This window comes from Vombatus ursinus, unplaced genomic scaffold (assembly GCF_900497805.2).
Source record: "Vombatus ursinus unplaced genomic scaffold, bare-nosed wombat genome assembly UNPS02014770.1, whole genome shotgun sequence".
Classification (NCBI taxonomy): domain Eukaryota; kingdom Metazoa; phylum Chordata; class Mammalia; order Diprotodontia; family Vombatidae; genus Vombatus; species Vombatus ursinus.
The window spans coordinates 40,830,531-40,854,090 of NW_020954548.1; the positions used below are offsets into that span (position 1 = coordinate 40,830,531).

Consider the following 23,560-nt stretch of genomic DNA (forward strand, 5'->3'; position numbering starts at 1 on the left):
TTTGCTCAAAGAGTTTGTAGCTTTCCTTTGATGTTTTCTAGCAGGCAGTGTCAATTCATTCACAAAAGAAGAAGAGTAGTTGTAGTTTATGAAATGCCAACATTCTTATATATGTTGGGAAAAGGGATATAGCACTACAATTGCATTGTAGCAATCACAAATTATTTGGCTCTGGCACAGATATTTGTACATTACAATTTTTTTAAAAAATTCTTAAGCATTTATTTTTTCTTCCTCCCTCCTTTTCACACCCATTGAAAAGAAATACAAAGTCCCTATATCACATTTGCCACAGTCAAGCAAAACATATTCCCATATTAGTCCCATTCCAAAATGCATTTCTTATTTTGCATATTAACTTGTTATTTCTCAGTCATGAAGTGGGTCTGTTTTTTCCTTTTTGAAAAAAAAATGTGAGTTATTTTATTGAAAAAATTCACATTAAAATTAACCATAAATACAATGAAAATAAAGTGAAACTAAATTGAACAAATTAGTAAGTTTGTTGTTTTTTTTTTTTGTGAGGCAATTGGGGTTAAGTGACTTGCCCAGAGTCACACACGGAGCAAGTTTTATGTGTCTGAGGCCAGATTTGAACTGAGGTCCTCCTGACTCCAGAACTCTATCCACTGCACCACCTAGCTGTCCCCAAATTAGTAAGTTTTTAAATGAGACAAGAGAAAAGAAAATCCTGATTCAAGTGTTCTGAAATTTTTCTGATCCCTTGAACATCTGAAGTTCTTGTAGGCACCAACTGTTTTGCTTACCTTAAAACAATGATCCCCATTACATCCAAATGCACAGCATGAGAATAGCAGCAGCTCACATTCACATAGCACTTTACAGTTTTAACAGAGCATTGTCCTCACAACAGCCGGGTGAAGTAAACAGATTCCCATTTTACAGCTGAGAGCACTAAGGCTCAGGGAAATGAAATGACTTGTTCATGGTCACAAAATTAATGTATGTCAGAAAAAGGATTTAAATTCAAGTTACAGGATTAAAGATTTAGAGCTGGAAGAAACCTAAGAGGCGATAGCTAACTCCCTCATTATATAAGGAAACTCAAAGTCCAGTGGCAGTCAGAATTTGAACCTAGGTCCTTTGACTCCAACTCTAGGGCTCTTCCCATTGCACCTGAGTCCTATTCAGTGCCTCTTCCCACAAGATTTAACAACAATTTTAAAACAACAACATTCCAACACACTGGAAAGATTGAGGGCTTTTTAAAAAATTATTATTAAGGGCTTCTGAAAGAATAAACACTTGCAAAAATTATCACAAACATTTTTACTACAGACTTTAACAAAACCAGAAAAATCAGTCTGAATTCCCTCAGCAAATAGAACTTAATTAAGAGTCTGGTTTCTCTGGGAAACAAGAACAGTCTTATGGTAAGAAAACTTTCTTATTTGGTTCCATAATTTTCCTTTTCCCTAATCCTTCTTCTATAAATTGGAAGACAAAAGGACTTTTGATAATTTCAGATATTTACGGAAAAGTTATTTCTCTAAAACTGAACTTAAAAATAGTTTTGAATTTAAGAAAGATTGCAGTAGAATGGTGAAGATTTCCAGAGATTTGGGGCAGTTAGGTGGTGTAATGGATACAGCACCGGCCCTGGAGTCAGGAAGACACTGACTTCAAATCCAGCCTCAGACACAGAACACTCACTAACTGTGTGACTCTGGGCAAGTCACTTAACCCCATTGCCTAGCCCCCCCAAAAAAAATTTCCAGAGATTTTCTAATAAATTATTAAAATGGGAAGAGAGTCTTTAAAAGGGAAAACTCAGGTGACTTTCCCATTCTCCTGGAAACCGGCCTCTAATGCCCATATGTTAGCTTCTGCCAATGCCTTTCTCAGGCAACTGCACTTGAAGAGAGTGTTTATGCATTTGCCATACGACGTTAACTTTCCTAATTTATCAAAAAAAAAAAAAAAGGCTCTGTAATCATTTGGTGATTATTGTTTGGGTAAAAATAACTATACTTAATAAAAACTTTTTCAGGGTTAAGGACTAATGTCTGAGAGGGAGAATGAGTAGCAAATTAATGAATGGAGAATTTTGTTTACATTTCTACTGCAAAAGCTAATAGCTGGCTACTTAAGGAAGAATCTCTGTCTTGATTAAAGTCACAAGAGGTGGGGATGAGTAAAAATGTGTTTAAATCATCATAATTGTGTGAAAATTTCACATATCCTGCATTTCACAAAAGAGTACCAGACTGAAGACAAAACATTCATGTGATACATCGGTAATCAACACAGTGGTTATTTTAAAAAATGATTACCCTAGAAACAATTATACATAGCACTCATGCACATCGTAAACAGCTTAATACTTATTTTTTAATATTAAACATTTTCACTCTAGTCATGTTGGAAAGAAGAATTAGAACCAATGGGAGGAACCATGAGAAAGAAGAAACAAAAAAAAAAAGCCACAACAAAAAGAGAGCAAATAGTATGCTTTGATCTATAGCTTAATACTTATTGAACCAAATTGAAAATAACTGTGCTTTAAAAATTCAGAAGAGGGGCAGCTAGACGGGGCAGTGCATAGAGCACCGGCCCGGAAGTCAGGAGGACCTGAGTTCAACTCCGGCCTCGGACCAAACATTTGACGCTCACTAGCTGTGTGACCCTGAGCAAGTTACTTAACCCCAATTGCCTAAAAAAAAAAAAAATTCAGAGGAGAGCTAAGTGTTCTCCCCCTCATGTTACCCAGGAGCAGTACCTCTCCAACCAGCTCTCTCCCCGCTGGAAACACAGGAGGAATTTGTTCTTGAAAAAAATTTCCTTAAGGGACTAGCCACATAAAATATACCTATGTGTATACAGTTATCATTTTTTTTATTGTTAGAATAGTAGATCTTTATTGGTTGAGCTATTAATTAATTCCACCATTTTTGAAATAAATTTGGAATTATTCAAATAATGTGACAAAAATATTCATACTTGCTGACCTTGAGATTCCACTGCTAGGCATATACCCAAATGATGTTATTGATAAGAAGAAAGTTCCCTTATAGACCAAAATATTAATAGCAATATTTTGTGTTAGCAACAAATTGGAAACAAAGTATGTGCCACTGATTGGGGTATATCTAAACAAATTGTGATATAGAAATATAATGGAATATTACTGTACTGGAAGGAGTGACAAACATGATAAATACATAGAAGCATGGATTTTTCCATGAAGTGGTGTAAGCAAATCCAAGATAACATACACAATTATTATAACAAAGTAAATAGAAAGAACAATTATGAAACAAAAGTAAATGTAGTAAAATTGTAAAGAACAAGATGGCCCCAAAGAAGAGATAGGAGATTTAACCCGTCCACTTTCTTCTTTTTAAATATTTTAAAAATATTTTTCTCAATTACATGTAAAAGCAACTTTTATCATTTAAAAAAATAAATTGAAGAAGTTTTAATGTACTATTGTGATGAAATAACATTGTGCTGTAAGAAATAAACAGTATGGCTTCAGAAAAACCTAGAAAGACTTATATGAACTGATACAAAATGAAGTGAGAACTAGGAGAATATTTTATAGACTTATAGCAATATTGTAGTGATGGTCAGTTGTGAAAAATCTAGTTACTCTGGTTAAGACAATGATCTAAGACAATTCCAAAGTATTTTATCATTTCTTTTAACAACATACTCAGCATAGATTTCTCAGTTAAAATCTCTACTGTAGGAAAAGAGGTTGGAGAAAAGAGGGTTAAGTGTTTGGGGGGTTTTTTATGGTCACTAGGAAGATGCTTTTAATTTCTTCTTCTTGGCTTTCAGAACAGGTGGCAGTGAAATCTTAAAAGCTGTCTCACATGAGATGCAAATAGGGCTGAAACTGCAGAATATTGACAAACATACAAAGCAGACATACCAATTGCAATGATATTTCTTTTTTTCTTTTCTTTTTTTTGGTATAGGCAATGGGGTTAAGTGACTTGCCCAGCATCACACAGCTAGTAAGTGTTATGTGTCTGAGGTTGGATTTGAACTCAGGTCTTTCTGAATCCAGGGCCAGTGCTCTGTCCACTGTGCCACCTAGCTGCCCCTACAATGAGATTTCTATGGCTAAAGAAAGCAGCTCTGTAGTCAACGTGAATAGGAGGTGGGAGGTTTAACTGAGACTTTTGGTCTTGATCAGGAAGAAATACTTACAACAATTACTAAAGAAGAGATGGCATCTGGGACACCTTCAAGTATATATCCCCTGTCATGTCTCAGGCCTGTTGGAGGAACCCTGAATCAGTATCTAAGACACAAGAGTCAATCATAATATTCTGTTTCTGTGCTATACAGATGACATTCATGAAGTTTATATATTTCGATGCACTGTCTCCTGCAGTCTAAATGACCAATATTCTCGACTTCATTCCTTGGTTATCTCTTACTTCCTTGCTTATTCTGTGACTATAACAAAATGCTTTGTGAGAGATCCTGCCAACAGCATTTCTGTACCCTGCCCCTCCATGTCATTTGGTCATGAGATCTCTAATCTCTTCAGTAATTTCTTCTTTTGCTACTGTTTAATAACTCATATTTTCCATCTTTACTACCTGGAGGATAATACTCAGCAGAGTGGTTGCCAGGATCACCAAATAAGTCTCCAAATTTTCACTTCTTTCCAGGACACAAGAATCAGCTCTCTTAAATATGATTTGTTATCCCAGCAAGTTTGTTGGAATGATTCATAAGTAAGTGAGGACTTCCCATCACCATGACAGCACCTACACATTTTGATAATGTGAACTGAGGTGCTTTCAAAGCTTCTTTTACCCCACCAAACTGGGTTTGTATCAGTTACTATAACTAGAGGGTTTAATTCAGACTTGTACAACCTGGCAGTAGGTAGGGGCCAAAAATTAAAAGAGGCTAAATTTCAGGCCGCAGATAGGTTAAACTAGAGACTGACGATGGTTGGTTGCCACGGGTCATGGGACAAACAGGAGAGTGGGCAGTGGCAACCCTACATTTTTCAAGGGCTGCTAGAAATCCCTTGTCCGTGGGCTGTATGTTGGGCAGGCCTGGTTTAACTCATCATCTTTGGAGATCATGGTGAACCACTGGGCTTCACCAGAAAGCAACAGGAGCCCGGTGGCCACCGGACCTGCCTTAAGCTCTGGAATCAGGGTTGATCAAATGTCTCAAGTCTTTCAAAATTGTTCATTTTTTTTTTTTAGCAGAACCAGGAGAACATTGTGCACAGCAACAGCAGTATTGTATGATGACCGATTGTGAATGACTTTAGCTACTCTCAGCAATGCAGTGATCCAAGACAATTCGAAGGACTTATAATGAAAAATGCTGTCTACCTCCAGAGAAAGAACTGATGGTGTCTGAATACAATTTGAAGCATACTTTTCAAACTTCATTTTTCTTGGCTTTTTTGGTCTGTGTTTTCTTTCACAGCATTATGAATATGGAAATATGTTTTGCATGACTGCACATGTCTAACCTATAACAAATTGTTTTCCTTCTCAATAAGGGGGTTGTGGAGGGGCAACTAGGTGACACGGTGGATAGAGCACCTGCCCTGGAGTCAGGAGGACTGAGTTCAAATCTGACTTCAGACACATAACATTCACTAGCTGTGTGATCCTAGGCAAGTCACTTAACCCCAATTGCCTCACCCCCCCAAAAAAAATCAATAAGGAGGGAGGGAGGAAGAGAATTTAGAACTCAGAATTTCAAAAAAAATGAATGTTAAAAATTGTTTTTACATGTAATTAAGGAAAAAATAAAATATTAAATAAAAATATTCATTTTTATACTACTGATATTATTATATAAATAATTATGTTTTCGTTTACTTTGCACTGCATTGGTTCATACAAGTCTTTCCATGTCTCTTTGAAGCTGTATTTTTCCTCATTTCTCAATTCTCTCCATTATATTAATCTACTACATTATACATTTGTTCAGCTATGTGGCACAGTGGATAAAGGATTAGACTTAGAGTCAGAAGGCCCATGTTCAACTTCTGCCTCAGACACTTACTTAGTTGTGTGATACTGAGGTTAAGTATGTGACTCAGCTTATGTCCGTCTCCATTTCTTCATCCATGAAATGGAAATATCAAGTGAGATAACATATGCAAAGAATTCTAGGGGGCAGCTAGGTGACAGCTAGGTGGCGCAGTGGATAGAGCTCTGGCCTTGCAGTCAGGAGGACCTGAGTTTAAATCCAGCCTCAGAAACTTGACTGTGTGACCCTGGGCAAGTCACTTAACTCCCATTGCCTCACCAAAAAAAAAAAAAAAGAATTCTGCGAAACTTAAAGCGCTATGTAAATATTATAATAATATGCATCCCCCGTATATCTAGAATGTATCCCTTCTTAATGCTTGGATCCTTCCTTTCCTCCAAGGCTCAGCTCAAATGCTACTTATTCCATGCAGCCTTTGATGAAACTCTCTGTTGGATGTGATCCTTCTTTTCTGGAATCTCTAAGTAAATAAATCAGCAAACATTTCTGAAGCATTTCCTATATGTGGGGCATTGTCCTAAGCCTTAGGAATACAAAGGCAAAATGAAGTATTTCTTGCTCGTAAAGCACTAACATTTTAACAGGAGAAACAACTTGTAGAGGTATAAGTACATACATGAGGTATGCAAAATGAATATAAAATAGTTTGGGGAGGGAGGGGACCCTATGTTTGAGTCCACCCTTCCCACAGGTGCTGTGTGTATGGACCAAGTATTTGCAGGTCAACAATGTCATGTTAGAAAATGCCTTTGCTTTTGTGTTACTTAATTGTATTACCACAACCAGCTTTGAGCTAATTGTGTTACCATAAGCAGCTACTGGTTGACCGTTATTGGGAAGTACATGGTGTATGTGTGTGTGTGTGTGTGTGTGTGTGTGTGTGTGTGTGTTGTGAGTTATAGCTTTATGAGTGGATACTTACAGGGTGCTCCTTGAACTGATCTGGACATAGCACTCACCCGTCTTGGGATTCATACTACAAGTTGGGGGAGTATTCTGAAAGGAGGGCTACACACGATTTCATCCTTATAGTTCCTTACCTCTACAAAGAAGGGAGGGAGGTGCATTTTCAGTATGTCTTCAGGAAAACACTTAGTCATTATCACTACACAGTTATCATTTGTGATTTTTTTTATTTTGTATTTTTCATTTACAGGGTTGTAGCTATTGTGTATTTGTGCATTTTGTTTTCCTGATTCAGCTGTATTTCGCAAAATAGAGATTTTATCGACTTGTTTCACGGAACAGATAGATAATAATCATGTATAGTTAACGTATTGTTGTTGCTATATAAATGTGTTGCTAAAATAGTTTTAAGAGTGATTGAAAAGTGCCTTTTATTGAGTAACACAAACCTCATGCTACAAAGCACATGCCTGAAAATTTAAGTGAGAGTAAACATTGCATAATGGAAAGAGAAATGGCCTGGAAGTCTGAAGACCTGGGTTCTAGTCTTGGTTGAACCACTTGCTGGCAATGTGATGTTGGACAAGTCATTTGACTGCTCTAGACATCTGTAAAATGAGGAAATTGGACTATCTGACCTCTCCAATCTCTTCCAGCTCTAAAGAATGAATGAACTTGTCTATAAGTTGAATTTTTAAAAACAGAATCAGATTTTAAATATCCAAGGGGGAGCTTGCTATGCAGGGGAAACCTATAAAGCTTTTTCTACTGTAAGTAATCACCTCTCTGTTTAATGTAAATTTGAATTTTTATCCAGATGGGAATGAATTAATGTTTTATTAATTTCTCTAGGAATCTCTTTCTTTCTTCTCTATAAAGAGTGCAAGAATTAATTTCAAATTTTGATTTATTTAAATTGTTAAAAGTGTCCCAGAGGAGTGGAGGGCAGGGTATAGTGGAGAGGGCACCAGATTAGGAGTCAGGAGAACTGGGTTCTTGGTTCTGCTCAACTAGGTTTTTGGCCCTGGGACAATTCACTTCCATTCCAATGCAGAAAAACATTAATTAAGCACCCAGAATCTTCGTCTTGTCTCCAAGGGTTTGGCCTCAAATCTTGACTCTTCTACGATGTACATAACAAAATACATGCAGTGTCTACGGGAGGTAATCTCAGAGGGAAGGTATGGTAAAGTTCTGTAAAATTTCCAGTGTTGCTAAGAAAAAATTCCCCACAATTGTTTTGGGGCAACTGAGATGCCTATGTGATTTTAGATAAATCATTCAATGTCTCTAAGTCTCAGCTCCTCATGTGTAAAAATGAGGGGTTGGACTGAATAAAGATCCTTTTTAGCTTAAAGTCTATGATGCTATGAAAGATACCGTGCTAAATGATAGAATACAAAGGAAAAAAAGGAAAAGTCCCCACAAGAAGCTTACATTCTACTTATGTTCCTTCATTTATTCATTCATTCCTTCATTCATGAATGAATGCATTTATTAAGTGATTACTATGTGCCAAACATAGTTCTAGGCTAGCTGCCCAGAACAATAACGTAAAAATGAAATATTCTGTGGAGTTTACATTTTCTCGGGGGAAAAATGATGTGTGTGCGTGTATATATATATGTGTGTGTGTATATATATATGTGTGTATATATCTGTATATATATATATATACACATATGTCAAAACAAAGTAATGAAAGAAGGAGGTAGTATTGGAGGAGATGCCTGTTGTGGGAAGTGGTGCTTGGAGTTGAACCTTGAAGGATGCTAGGGATGCTAAGAGGTGGGAGTGAGTAAGGAGACTATTCTAGGCATGGTAGAAGCCTATGCAAAGTCACGGACATGAGAGATGAAATATCGTGTATGGCAATTAACAAGTGGGCTAGTTTGTCTAGAACTTACTGTGTGTAGAGTAGGAGAAGCTCAGAAAAGTAGGTTGAAGCTAGACTGTCAAAGGCTTTAAAAAAGCCAAGTAGAAGGGGCAGCTAGGTGGCGCCATGGATAGAACACCGGCCCTGTATTCAGAAGGACCTGAGTTCAAATCTGGCCTCAGACACATAACACTTAACTAGCTGTGTGACTCTGGGCAAGTCACTTAACCCCATTGCCTAGCCAACAAAACAAAACAAAAAATGCCAAATGGAGCTGATGATGCTCATCCTAGAGACAATAGGAGCTATTCTCCTCATTTGTAGAGTAAGAGGGGTGAACCTTTGTGGTGTGCTAGGAAAAGAGAAGGGATTTAAAACCAGAGGGCTTGGGTCTGAATCCTCAGTCTTTTTTCAGTTGTGTCCGACTCTTAGTGACCCCATTTGGGGTTTTCTTGGCAAAGATACTGGAATGGTTTACCATTTCCTTCTCCTAGTTCTGCTAATTATTACCCAAGTGACTGTGGGCAAGTCATCACTTCCCCTCTTGAGGTCTCAGTCATCAATAAAATTAGAGATTATGGTAGTGTTCAGGTAATAATTTCTCTCGTCCTTGTTTGGAAACGTAGTAGCTCAAACTTAACCTAGGTGGGGGAATGGTTATGCTTTTTTTTTGTCAGAGAAATAATAGATCCCAGATCTAGAGTTGCAAGGACCTTGGAAATGAACTAGATCTTCATTTTTCAGACAGAGGGGAAGTAGTGACATTGAGGTTGAGTGTGGCTTAGCTGGAATTCCAGCTCATATCCTGTGACTCCGAGTTCAATTCTCTGTATCACAGTAGTTGGAATGAGGAGTGAAATCTTGCCAAAAAGTAAAACGTGGGGCACACAGAAAGTGGGTGGCCAGTCACTGGAATGCAATTTTTAACGTAGGTTTGTAACATTTTTGTTGTTCAGTTGTGTCCAACTCTTCATGACCCCATTTGGAGTTTTCTTGGCAAAGATACTAGAGTGATTTCCCATTTCCTTCTCCAGCTCATTTTACATATGAGGAAACTGAGGCAAACAGGGTTAAGTGACTTGCCTAGGGTCACACAGCTAGTGTGAGGCCAGAATAGAATTCAACATGAGTCCTTCTGATTCCCAGACCAGGGCTCTATCTACTGCGCCACCTAGCTGCCCTCTAAACCTTCATAAACCTATGATCCCTAACACCCTTCCAGACTAAAAAACAAGAGCAAAAACAAAAACAAAGTCCTTTGTATAATTCCTCCTTTCTAAAGGATTATATTTACTCTGAGAGAGGACTTTGCCTTGTAAGCACCCCACAGTCAACCTTTCTGCAGATTTGCCTCATTTTCCACCATTGCCATGAGTACAGCTCACTTGTTTCTTGAAGAAGAATTAAAAGCCCTAGTCAACCAGTTTGCAATTAGGTTTGTTAACCCCTTGGTTCAAGCTCTGAGCCACACACACACATTTTCTTGTGGTTGCAGATGTGGGCGGCTCTCTTGCAGCCTACTCTGCTCGGCACCATGTCATTGGCCCCCAGGATTATCTTTGAAATTAGACAGGGGAAATCTACTGCTTTAATAAAAGTTTAATTATAAGTCCACCCCTGATCAGGAGGAACAATTCTCATCTGCTCCAAGAGCTGGGAGTCGAGGAGATGTGGCCAGGCAGTTGCCTTTGGATAGGTGAGTCTCCTTTCTATGAACTATTCTTTGAGTATCACTGCTAAACCTCAGGAGAAATCAGTTAGAGCTAACAAATGATTCATACCAAACCCCAGGGGTCTGCCCCACTCTTGAGTTCCAGAGGAAGTTTGGTTGTTTTGATGGCTAAGAAGGGTACACTGGTTTAAAAAAAAAAATGGCCCTAATACAGCCTCAGACCTTCCTCAAGCTCCCCAAAGGGCTACAACTTTTCCCCATCTCCAACCCCACCTTGAGCTTGAGGAGAGACAAATAGCTCTTCCCCATTTTGAGCATCTCACAGGGGGAGTGGGCAGAGATTCCTTATTATCATCATCCATAAGCATTTATTGAGCACCTACTATTTGCCAGGCACTGTGCTACACAACTATGTATATACATGATATGTTCTGTATCAATGGGAGGTGATCTCAGAGGAAGGCACTAACAGTAGATATGTGGGAGAGGGGACCCTGATTAATGACTGACTATGAGATTTCCAGTATTGCTAAGAAAAAATTTCCACTCAGAAAGCTTGGGGCACTAAGTCATCACCACACTAGCTACTCGAAAGCAAGCTGGCAGCAGGAAGAGGAGAAATTCAAGAGTGGGCCAGACTGTTAATAATCGGGTAGACGTTCTTTCCTTTATGACTCAGATCATTTTTCAGGGCTGTGGGGGCAGGGGGGCCTCTGAAGGCAGGATTTCACAGGCAGCCCCTACTGGGTGTAGGGTGAAGCCATTTCCATGGGTAAAGTCCTTTGGGACCTCTGATTCCTTTTGGGCAGTTTAGGATGGGCATGGCTGCTGGTCCAAAGCAACAAGAAGGAGAGTGGGCATGGGGAAAAGGAAAAGGTTCCGTCCAGGCTGCACTGGGAGCTGTTCCCCAGTTTCTGAGCACGCCTTAATGGACAACTAGTAATATTTTGGAATGTAAATATCTCATTTTCCTTCTCTTTCCTTTCCCCTTTTCACTCTCACTTTGATTCCTCTTCTTTTTTCTCCCATTTTCCTTTTCTACAGCCTAAGACTGGGACCCTCCAGTGGTGCTTAGACCCTTAGGGCCAAAGGTTACTGACTTCTATGAAGGAAAACATGGAGGAATATCAGTCGCCCACCCTCATCCTCAGTAGTTGAAAAGGCTGATTTGCTTCCCAAAGGCTACCAGGGCCATCTCAGGCACGTCACTTCCTTAACTAATATATTTGAAAAAGTTTTCATAATACTTTTTATTTATTTATTTTTTTTACATCACGGTCATTTCCAGATAGTCCCTTTATCTCTCCTCTCTCTCCCATGAGCCTTCCCTTGTAACTAAGAAAAAAAAGTTAAGCAAAATCAATTGATGTGTAGAGACAATGATTGTATACATACATTCTGCAATGGAGCAGCTAGGTGGTGCAGTGGCTAGAACACAGGGCCTAGAGTCAGGAAGACCTGAGTTCAAATCTAGCCTCAGTGACCCTGGGCATGTCACTTAACCAGGTTTGCCTCAGCCTCCTTATCTATAGAATGAGCTGGAGAAGGAAATGGCAAACCACTCCAGCACCTTTGCCAAGAAAACCCCAAAAGGGGTTATGAAGCGTAGGACAAAGCTGAACAACAACATTATTTTATACACATAGTCTTCCTCCTCGCCAGTAAAAGGACAGAGAAAATTTCCTCATCTATTTTCTGGAGCCATGTTTGAGGGGACCAATGTTATTCATCACAAAATGATGTTTTAAAATTTTGGGTCCCCAAACAAAATTTTGTAAAACGCTTTACAACTAAATGAAATGCTGTGGAAGTATAATAACCAAGCTTGACCCCCTCCCCCAAAGAAGAAATACGAGAAGGCACTTCCCCCTGCTTCTTCGTAGAGGTAGGGGGGCCACGGGTAGGGAACACTGGGCAGAATGTCAACTTTTTCAATATGTTGGTTTTGCTGAAGTGTCTTCTTCCTCTTTTTAATTTTTGATTAAAAGGGATGGCTCTGGGGGCCAGAGAAGAGACATGTTAGGAAAGGCAGGCAATGTAAAATGGGATCACAAAGTGGACATAACTGAAATGACTCAACAAGGACAATAATTTATTTCGAAAGAAACCACTCCCATGAAATATTCTCTTGGAGGGAGTCTTTGATGATAATGTCAATTACTAGCTAGCTACCCAGCCTGCCTATCTACCTTACCGGTTATTTGAGGATCAAATGATTGCAAAGTACTTTAGAACCACAAAGCATCTTTTATATACATAAGAAGTTATAATGGTGATTGGTCTTCATCACAAAAATAGCAGAGCTAAAAAAAGCAGTGCTCAAGACTGCTGGGTCCCTAAGCAGCAGTGACAACATAACCCTCACCCACAGTCACGGAGAAGTCAGCCCTGCATCTAAGGTCCCCAGCATGCTCCAGGCACCAAAGCAGATCAGTGAGCTGCGTGGCCTGAGGGGCTTTCTGCTTCTATTCTGGGCTGCTATATCAGGCTTGCCCTTCAGTTTGGCTGACTGAGGAACTCTCAGCAGAGCCCACATTTTAGCCTTGCAGTCAAAGATGGCCACCTGAAATTCTGGGCTGGGAACTGAGAGCCTTTGCCCCTTCCTTTCCCATGCAGCCACCTAGTGGAGGAAAACCTGTTTTGAGTGGGTGCACAGCTTGATGGTGCTATTCCTATCCCTGTAAGAAAAGCCACTTAGCTGTTCCTGAGCCTAGGCAGCCCCAATCTCCAGCAGGGTCCATGTAGCACTAAATTGTCCCTAGTTCCTGTAGCTCCTGGCTCCCTTGGATTGCAGTGACATTGGTAGGGAGACACCAACAAGGTATTTATTTCCTGGCAAAGGAAGCTGAAGCTCTGGCTTGATTTCAAGGACTAATTAGTGGTCAACAGGACAATTACCAAGGCTTATTAAATCTGGTATTGAAACTGAGTAAACATATAGGGACCAAGGGATGTGTCCCATAGGACTAAGGAAGTCAAGTTCTGGCACATCCTATCAGCCAATCAGTATCCAGGTACAGAGCAGCTCCAGTTCACCAAAGCGGAACCAGACTGGGGGAAGAAGAGAAACTGGAATCAGCTCTGGTCAATATTCCCTTTTTTCTTTTCTTTTCTTTCTTTTTTTTTTTTAATTAACTAGCACTTATTTTCTCTCCCTTCCACCCGTCCTCTCATTGGAAAGAAAAGAAAAGAAAAGCTCTTAGAACAAATATGCATAGTCAATACAGATTCCCATGTTGCCATGTCTAAAAAATATGCATGCCATTCTGCATCTTGAGTCCATCACCTCTCTGTCAAATGGGTAGCATACTTAGTCCCACGGAATTATGATTGACCATTGTGCTAATTGAAGTTCTTAAGTCTTTCAAAGTTGTTTGTCTTGTAAAGTTATTGTATATAAATAACTCTCCTGGTTTTATTTAATTCACTCAGCTTTAGCTCATAAAATTCTTCCAGTATTTCTCTGAATCCATCCCTTTTGCTATATCTGATGGCATACTGGTATTCCATTCTATCCTTATACCATAGTTTGTCCAACCATTCCTAAATTGATGGGTACCCTTTTATTTCCAGTTCTTTGTTGCTACAGAAAGAGCAACTATGAGTACTTTTGTACATATAGGATCTTTTCCTCTTTCTTGGATCTCTTTGGGGAATAGGCCCAAAAGTGATATCACTGGGTTAAAGCGTATGCAAGTTTAGTTACTTTTAGGCAGAGTTCTGAAGGAATTGAGTGAACTACGCTGACTCCATCTTGTGACTCAGTTCTGGATCTAGCTCAGTTCTCTTTCTGTTCAGTTATGGGTCCAGTCTAACTTCTGTCTTGTGAGAAAACTTTATTGCATCGTTTGAACCTAGCCATGCATGGCTGGGAAACTGGACCACCTTTCCCTGCTGCTGAGAGACCCTTAGGCAAAGACCTGGGTTATGCTGACCAGAAACTCAGTCAGATCCAAAGACTGATGCAAGAAGTTTTCTCACAATTTTACGTCTCGAGCAACCCATGTCTTATCCGAAAACTGGCCCTGTACTGACTAATCGCTGCAGTTAGGTGGCGTAGTGGATAAAGTGCCAGGCCTGGAGTCAGCAGAAACAAAGTTCAAATCTGACCTCAGACTCTTACTAGCTGTGTGACCCTGGGCAAGTCACTTAACCCTGTTTGCCTTAGTTCCTCATCCATAAAATGAACTGGAGAAGGATAATGGCAAACCACTCCAGCATCTTTGCCAAGAAAACCCCAAATGGGGTCATGGAGAGCTGGACATGATTGAAACAACTCAACAACAGCAACCACACTGATAAGTTACTGTTTTCTTGTTCCTTTCACTCAATACAGACACTTGGGGGATTGGGACACCCCTTTTTCTGATTTCAGGGAACTATACTTCATCCCTCTACCAATTGGGAAAGTCATTACTCTTTCCTCCAATTAGAAATCAGATTACCTAATTTTATATCCTGGTTAATTTTTTTTTGAGAGGCAATTGGGGTTATATGACTTGCCCAGGGTCACACAGCTTGTAAGTGTCAAGGTCAGATTTGAACTCAGTTCCTCCTGACTCCAGGGTTGGTGCTATATCCACTACACCACCTAGCTGTCCTAATTGTTTCTTTTTTTTTTTAATTAATTGGTCTTATTTGATTGTTTTTATGGCATAAAAATCTGTTTTCCCCTGTAATTGGAGTCCAGTGCCAAAGCTGAGGAGGCAGGGTCCCAATTTGTTATGCAATTGGCATACATTGCATAATAAATCACTATACTTGGAAGTTTGAACCTATGTTTCCTCAGTTATTTCATCTTTTGCCTACCACAGGGAATTTCTTTGAAAAGCAGAAGGTGTGATAGAAATGTGACCTCTTATTATTATTCTTGGTGTTTTTGGAGTCCCTTTTGGCCTTCTCACCACTGTCATCTCTAGGCCACCCTGGATGCCCTTCCCTAACCCCTCTTGTCAAGGTTGTGATCTACGCAGACCTGAGCACAGGAGCCTGAAAGGACCATGACCAAGCTTCTCTTCCCCCTGTCCACTTCCAGGCAGGACCATAGTGAAATTGAGTCAGACACTCTGAACCTAGCCCAGACTTACAGAACTGTAGGGAAAGGACTTTACTGGGGTCTCCTGGTCACTCTCGCCTATGTTTAACACCGCCCATGAGGGGAACGGTTTGCCTGATGTTTTTTAAAAAAATACTTTATGGCTTACAAAGCACTTTATTTTTTAAACAAATAAAATTTTACTGAAACCATGAAACTCTGTTAGACTTTGACTGTTTCTTTTTAAAGTATATATTAAATCTAACCTCATGGTAACAACGCTGTTCTGCTCATCTGAACTTCCTTCTGAATCCTCTTTTTTTTTTTGTTCTACTTTGTCAATGGAAATGTCCACGTTTGTTGATGTTTGTCAAGTTCATGATTTAAGGAAAAAAAAAAAAAACCTGGAAAGATGCTAAGCAGGATCCAACTCCTGTCTCCGCCCCCTCCTCATTTAATTGAATTGATGCCTTTTGTTATTATCATTTTTTAAATTGTATTTTTATTTTGAGCTTAATGAAGCTTTTTTGTTTGTATTCCACAGTCATTTCTAGATTCTCCTTCTCCCCCTGCCCCACCCTCCAAAAAAAACCCAACTCAGAACAAAACAACAAATAATACCTCTCTTGTAACAAAGGAAAATAGTTCTGCAAAACTACCTGACCTAGTGACCTCATCTGACAGTGCAGCAATCTTCTACACCCATAATGCCTCCAATTTTCTACTGAGAGGAAGGAGGTCCTTTGTCATCTCTCTTCTGGAGCCAGGATTGTTCGTTACAATTAGTTAGCATCTCTGTCTTAGGTCTAATGCAGTTTTACTGAGAGATTTTCAGAAGCTGCCAATCTTCCCTAATTTTTTTGTTGGTCCCCACTCAGTTACTATAATAATTTCTTTCCCTTTTTTCCTCTCCCCATTCCACTAGCTATTCATGCTGAGTGACACATGGACCTAAGTGGCCCTCACTTCTATTCTTCCTCCCTTTACTCAACAGCATAGCGGTTTACTTTCCCTTCCCACCCTGTCTTGCTCACCCACCTTCAGTCACCCAGCCCTCATACCAACTCAGAAATCAACCTTTCCCACCTGCCACATAGCCAAACCCTCAAACCCAGCTCTCATCACCTCTCACTTGGACTCTTACAATAGCCTTTTTTTTTTTTGGAGGCAATTGGGGTTAAGTGACTTGCCCAGGGTCACACAGGTAGCAATTGCCTGAGGTCAGAGTGGAACCCAGGTCCAACTGACTCCAGGGCCAGTGCTCTATCTACTGTACCACTTAGGTGCCCCACAATATCTTCTTAATGGATATCCCTGCACCTTCTCCAATCCGTCCTTCACACAGCTGCCAAGTTATGATTCCTAAAGCACAGGCAGGTCGAATCATGGCACTCTCCTGCTCAAAATGCTTCAGGGGCCTTCTATTGCTTCCAAGGTCAAATATAAACTCATCTGTTTGACATTTAATGCCTTTTCACAATCTGCCTGGCCCATATTAGGTGTTTAATGAATGCTGATTGACTCCTTCCATCTTTCCAGTAATGTGATTTCACAATATTCTCTCCAGTTACTCTGTGTTTCATCCAAATGGTATTCTTATTGTTCCTCACACTGGACATTACACCTTTCATCTCTACACCTTTGTATAGGCTGTCCCTCAAGCCTAGGCTGAGCTCCTTACCTCTGCCTCTTGGAATCCCTAGCTGCCTTTAAGGCTCAGCTCCAGTGCTACCCTGTACAATAGGCTTTTCTTGGTTTTCCTAGTTGTTAGTTCACCCCCTGAAACAGTTATGTTTTATTTGCTTATCAGGGGATGTCTTGTTTTTTTCCAGTGGAGTGTAAGGTCCTTGAAGGCTAGGACTAATTCATTTTTGCCTTTGCATCTTCAATGTTTAGCACATCTTGCCCATGCTAAGAATTTAATAAAAGCTTATTGGATTGATTGATTGATGAGTATGCTATCTTTAGACTAAGTCTATTAATTAGTCACAGTGTCAGAGTTGGGATGAAATGCAGAGCATTGAATGTTAGAGCTAGAAGGAATGTTAGAGATCATCTCTTCTGACCCCTTTGTTTTACAAAGAAAGAAACTGAGAAAGAGGCAAATTGACTTCTCTGCTTGTAAGGACAGAAACAAACTGTATAGGTGCCTGGGACTGTGTCATAGGTCCTGCATCTCGGGGCTTGGTGAATCTGCCTCTTGGTGTTTGTTTTTCTGTCACCCACACGCCCCTTATCACTGAGCAGCATCAAACTTATATAACAGGCAAATAAGTACAGTAGCACCCTAGGGCTATCATAGTAACATCTTGAACTGACTGATGAGCTGATAGCAGCTGTCGAATCCTCTCCCCCGCTAACCCTATCCCCTTGAGTACTTCCTGAACCAGTCCCCCACCCCAGCCACCCTTTCTGAGGAGCACCTCCTGGGTTCCCCTAACCTGGATGTATGTTGAGAGATTAGCCAGGATTCCTAGCACTCCAGAAGTCCTCTGAGTTTACGTTGAAGCATAGGGTAGCTCAATGATACTGACTAGAAGCCTTTCCTTCATGACTTCCTCTACCTTTTCTTCTAAAAACCAGACAGAAATGAGATCTCCCCCGTGCAAGAATGAACAGTGAAATATGACCTGAAGACCTTAGTTTGTCTTGGTTTTGCCAGGCAATTACAGTGCAACACCTTGGATGAGACAAGAGGAAGCTAAACCTCAATTTCTTTTTCTATAGAGTAAGAGAATTAGATTAGATGGTCTCTAACATCCCTTTCTGCTCTTTGGAACATTAAATATTTCAATGCTTCTATACTCAATAGTCTGTGCCCTATGTACTAAGATCTCTTCCAGGTCTGATAAACCATGTGCTATAATTCCAGCCCCTCTACACACACAAAATCACTAATCACGGTTGATGTGTGTGTGTGTGTGTGTGTGTGTGTGTGTGTGTTGGTGGTGGGGTGTTTCTGCAACAGCTACTGCTTCAGAAATGGGGATGTCCCCCATTGTGGGAATGAATAGGGGAGAAGTACAATACAGTAGGAAGTGCCATAGCTTGAGAATCAGTAGATTTGGGTTCTGGTCCTGGTTCTGTTGTAAACTTGGCAAGTTGAGTCCTTTCCTGGGGCCTCAGTTTCCCCTATATACAAAATAAAGGGGTTGGATTAGATCAGACCTATACAACTTGGAAGTAGGTAGGGGCCAAAATTAAATAGGCTAAACTTCTTCAGGCTGAAGATAGGTTAGACTAGAAACAGACTGATGATGGTGGGTTGCTGCGGGTCACGTGACAAACAGGAGAGAGTACACAGTGGTAACTCTACACTTTTCAGAGTCGCCTGAAATCCTTTAGCGGGCCTCAAGTAGACTGCAGGTTGTATGTTGTGCAGGCCTGGATTAGATGATCCCTAAGGTCCCTTCCTGCATGATGTAAGCTCTGTGACACTAGGGACTGTTGCTCTTTTGCCTAGCACTCAGCACAGTCCGTGTTTGATCAGTTTTGTTGCTTACACATTGAGGAGGGGAGGGGTGTGGTGCCTTCAATCTGGAAAATCCAACTGAATTGTTTTTGGCCCTCCCTTCATACCAGAGAAGTCTGAATTTTTTATTTTTCTTTTATGGGATGTTCACAGTACCTTATTGTAAAATTTGGGTTGAGTATTTGGTCATAAGCTCTGTGTCATCTGCCAGCCTTTGGGTGTTGTCTGCCACTTCCACAAAACTCCCCCCAAATTCCCATTTAATTTCTTATGCCAACCTGCTACATATTGAAACCTTGATGGGAAAGTTGTCATGTGGAAGGAAGACCTGTAATTGAATTGGAGAATTAGACTGGGAGGGAAAGCAGCTATCTTCTCCATCACTGGGAAGGAGATGGAAGAAGAGAACTTGCTGATGAATTTCAGTGGGTGCAGGATGGCTAACAATCCGTCCTTCAGAAATCTAATCATGGTAATGATGGTAGCTCACATTTATGTAGTGTTGTGCTGCCTACAATGCATTTTTACATATATTATCTCATCTAATTCATATAATACATCCTGTGAGGTAGACAGAGTAGAGATTATCATCCCTATTTTGTAGATGGGGAAATTGAGGTTTAGAAAGATGGAGAAATGGTACCTCCCAGGCTCGACAGCAGTCAAGCAGCAAAGTTGGAATTCTACCCTACAACTGCTGATTCTTTTTCTGGTGTGTGTCCTACTGCACCATTCTGCCTCTCTGCTGTTCCCTGACATGAGGTGGGGTACCATGTGGGAAAACTTGGGGGTTGGTTGCCTAGGAGTCCATTTTGACTAGAACATGAAGGGCATGAAAGGGAGTGGTGTGAGGAGAGGCTGGAATGGAAAGTTGGGGCCAGATTGTAAAGGGACTTGAATGCCAAGATGAGTGAAGAGTTTTCATTGACCCTAGAGGTGTAAGGAGCCAAGGAAGTTTTTTGACGGGGGGCCTGAAACATGATTAGAGCTGTACTTTAGGAAGACTATTTTGGCAGCTGTGTGAAAGATGGACTGGCAGCTTCCTCCTACTTTCCTCTATGTGTTGATAGCACTTCCATCCTTCCAGTCACCTAGGGTCAAAACCTCAGGCACATTTGATACTCCTATTCCCGTCCTCCCTCTCTACAATCTAATTGCATGCATACAAGGGGCTCAAAGAAGATGATCTCTAATGTTCCTCTCTGCTCTACCCATTTTACCTCCTTGTATATGTCTGCTCCTCTCAGGGCCATCACCAGCCGTCCTGACCTATGTCTTGTCACTGGACCTCGATGACTCTGGAGGAGAGAGTGAGGTTGATGACTTTGCACTGTTCTGCCTCACTTAAATCCAATTCACTTGCAAGTCAAGACATCCTCCCCCTGATGTCATTGGTCCTCTTCAAGATGGAAGGACAAACAACAACAGCAACAACAACAGTCTGCTCCTCTCCCCTCACGTTGCCACTACACTAATCCCAGTCTTCATCATCTCTCCCCTGGATTACTATAACCATCTCCCAGATGATCTCCCTGCCATCAATGTCTCCCTTCTCCAATCTCTTCTTTACCTCCTCTTCCTCCCTTGCCTACCTCTAGTCGAGCTGGACTACTAGCTGTTTCTTAGTCACGTGCTACTATAGGCTGACCCTCAGACATACCACATTCTCCTCATTTCTGCCAATTTTAATCCTTCTCTTCCTCCAAGACTCAGCTCAGGAGCCAACTCCTCCACGAAGCCTTCCTTCATCCTCCCAGCTCAACATATCTCTTCTCTACTTAAATTTTCCCAGGGCAGTTTGTTCAGCTATATCCTTTGTCCCATCACCTTCTATCTTTCATTACCTTTTCCCGTGTACATTTATTCCTCCTATTGGATTGTAAGCTTCTGAGGGCAATGGTTGTTTCCTTTTTCATCTTAATAGCCTTCAGAACCCAGGACAGTTCCTTGCACTAAAGGAAACACCTAATAAATGTTCTTTGAGTTGAAATAGTTGTTTCTGTTTCAGGGCCATGTTCCATGGGCATTTCTGGGAAGAGAGCCTGCAGTGTACAGCTTTTCACCTGGTTCTGTGTGGTGTCCCTCAGTGGAGGAGAAAGAGGAGGTGAGGAGCGGGGGTGGGGGTGGGAGGGTGAGGGTGAGAAGATCCAATTTGCACTCAGATGCTGCTGCCTCTGGAAGCTAAAGATCACCCCTTAGAGCCCTTCCTCCCATCTTCCTTTTATCTCATCCCCCATTCCATAGGAAACTGTGACATCTTCCAGAATCCTTCCTTCATGGTCTGGCTCTAACTGGATAGAGCCCTTGGTTGCCTGGGTACTCTTCAGGCTTTGAGGGTGGAGGGAGGAATTTCTTCCCCACCATATAGCTCCCTAGGGCTCCAATCTCCGAACTGAATCTCAAGCAAATAGGGCCCTCTCCTACCCCTGGAAGCCAATGTAGGAGTGTCAGGGAGAATAAGACACCAGGTAAAGACCAAGCACCCTCCCTTCTCCTTCTCTACTGCAGCTCAGCAACCTGGAGCCTTGACCTGCCTCAATAATTACATAACTACAATCCATTGTAGTTGGACTACCACCCTGCCAAGACGAGACAGAGTCCACCAGCTCCTCTTCACCAGGTAAGGCCTAGCCAGGCCCATAGAAGGGGCAGAATTCTAGCCTGGATTTTGGGGAATATTGACTTATTGGCCTGGGCACAAGTTTTAGGGAGAGTTTGGAAGGGGAGGATACTCTCTCCCTCCTAGGATCCTAATACGGATCCAGGGCCATTAAGGACAGCTCCTAACTTGGCCAGTGAGGGTGGTTAGTGAATGTTATCAGTCAGGCAGTCAGCAAGTCTTTACTGAGCACCTACTATATGCTTAGCGCTAGGTCATGATTTCTGGGAAAGACAAATGTGTCTATTTGTGTCAGACGTGTCAGGGGGGTGGCGAGGTCCAAGGAAGATGGGCTTGTATCCACTGCCTATGCTCCTTGCAGGAGCCACATACAGCCTCTTAGCCTTGATGTTTTATGTTCACATCCTCTGAGTTTAGGGAGACGCCATGGGGCTTTCTTATCCCCCAGGGCCTCTACCTGTCCTGCTTCATATATATATATATATGTATATGTATGTATGTATGTATGTATGTATGCATGTAAAACCCAACTCTAACGCTACGTTCTGCAGGCAGTGGAGTGGAATCAAATGTTCTACTTCCTCCTGCATGACCTTGGACAGGTCACTTCTTCTAGGCTTCAATTTTCTCATTTGCAAGATGGAATTGTACTGGATTGCATCTAAGCACCCTTCTGAATCAAATTCATTGATCTCTCCATCTCCTGCATTCTCACAGCACCTTTTCTTGTCTCTCTTTTATGACCCTTATTGTATGGTAACTTGTATCATGGTTCTTCAAGTCTATGTCACATTCCCTTCTTCTTTAAGACTTTAAACTTCTTGAGGGCAGGGACCATGTCTCATTTGTTTTTTATATCCCTTTTAATTAAAGGTCAGAGTTGGAGATCAGCATAGGCTGGAGTATCAGGGAACCTTTTCTGGAAGAAGTAGACCTTGAGGATTCATAGGTTTGGTGGAGGTGGAGAGGAGGGGGTTATAAGGGAAAGGCCTACATCCTAGAATCAAGGATGAAGAATCCAGGGGCATCTGTATTCTGTTAAGGGAGTATCCCTCTTACATCTAACTAGCCCACTCCCTCCATGCTTGTGCTTTGTAGCAACTTGGAACCACATGAAAACTACAGCTGCATCCTCCAGATGGACACCTGCACGCTAGAACTCCCACCAAACAAAATACTGACAGTATTTGATGAGTTCACCATAAATTTCCACAGCAGCATATCTGGAGTGGACCTGGTGTATCTGTTGGACCCCAACTATTTGCCCAGGCAGAACAGTGAGTGCTATCTTATCCCAGGATCAGAGGGATAGGAGTAGGAGTATTGGGTATTACAGGCAAGGAAATTTTCTAGCCTTCAGGAACAGTGACGTATTAGTTGCTGAGTGTGGTAGCACATGCCTATAATCTCCATTACTGGGGGAGGCTGAGAATGTGGATTGCCCGAGTTTGGGAGTTCTGAGGGTAGGGCTAAAGCTGATTGGGTGTTGACACCAAGTCTAACATTAAAAAGGTAAATCCCAGGGACAGCTAGATGGCACAGTGCATAGAGCACTGGCCCTGGAATCAGGAGGACCTGAGTTCAAAATAGGCCTCAGACACATAACACTTTTATCTGTGTGACCCTGGGCAAGTCACTTAACCCCATTGCCTAGCCAAAAAAAAAAAATAAAGGTAAATCCTTAGAAGTGGATGGCCAGGTTGTATGAGGAAATATGAACCAGCCCAAGATGGAAAAATGGAGCAGGTTAAAGCTTCCATAATTATCAGCTCTGGGATCAGGCCATAAGTAGCAACTGTGTTTACAACTTGGCTGAGATAAGAAGACCTGTTCTCAAACAAACAAAAAACCAAATCCAGTCCCAAAGAAACATAAAGCACTGATATGTCAGACGTGTCAGGGGGGTGGCGAGGTCCAAGGAAGATGGGCTTGTATCCACTACCTATGCTCCTTGCAGGAGCCACATACAGCCT

The 23,560-nt window shown here is 41.3% G+C and overlaps 1 protein-coding gene and 1 pseudogene across 1 annotated transcript in view; one reads left to right on the forward strand and one right to left on the reverse strand.

The window, feature by feature from the left end:
- Positions 1 to 3,765: 3,765 nt before the first annotated feature.
- LOC114043596 lies at positions 3,766 to 4,840 on the reverse strand (annotated as a pseudogene).
- A 5,577-nt stretch (positions 4,841 to 10,417) lies between these two features.
- The window catches only part of LOC114043616 (interleukin-9 receptor-like), a 32,328-nt gene continuing 19,185 nt past the window's right edge, over positions 10,418 to 23,560 (forward strand). The window contains exons 1-4 of the mRNA XM_027862689.1: positions 10,418 to 10,484; positions 20,976 to 21,071; positions 21,476 to 21,587; positions 22,686 to 22,864. Coding sequence (XP_027718490.1) covers positions 10,457 to 10,484; positions 20,976 to 21,071; positions 21,476 to 21,587; positions 22,686 to 22,864 — 415 coding nt within the window. The 5' untranslated portion in view covers positions 10,418 to 10,456. The remainder of the gene's footprint in view (positions 10,485 to 20,975; positions 21,072 to 21,475; positions 21,588 to 22,685; positions 22,865 to 23,560) is intronic.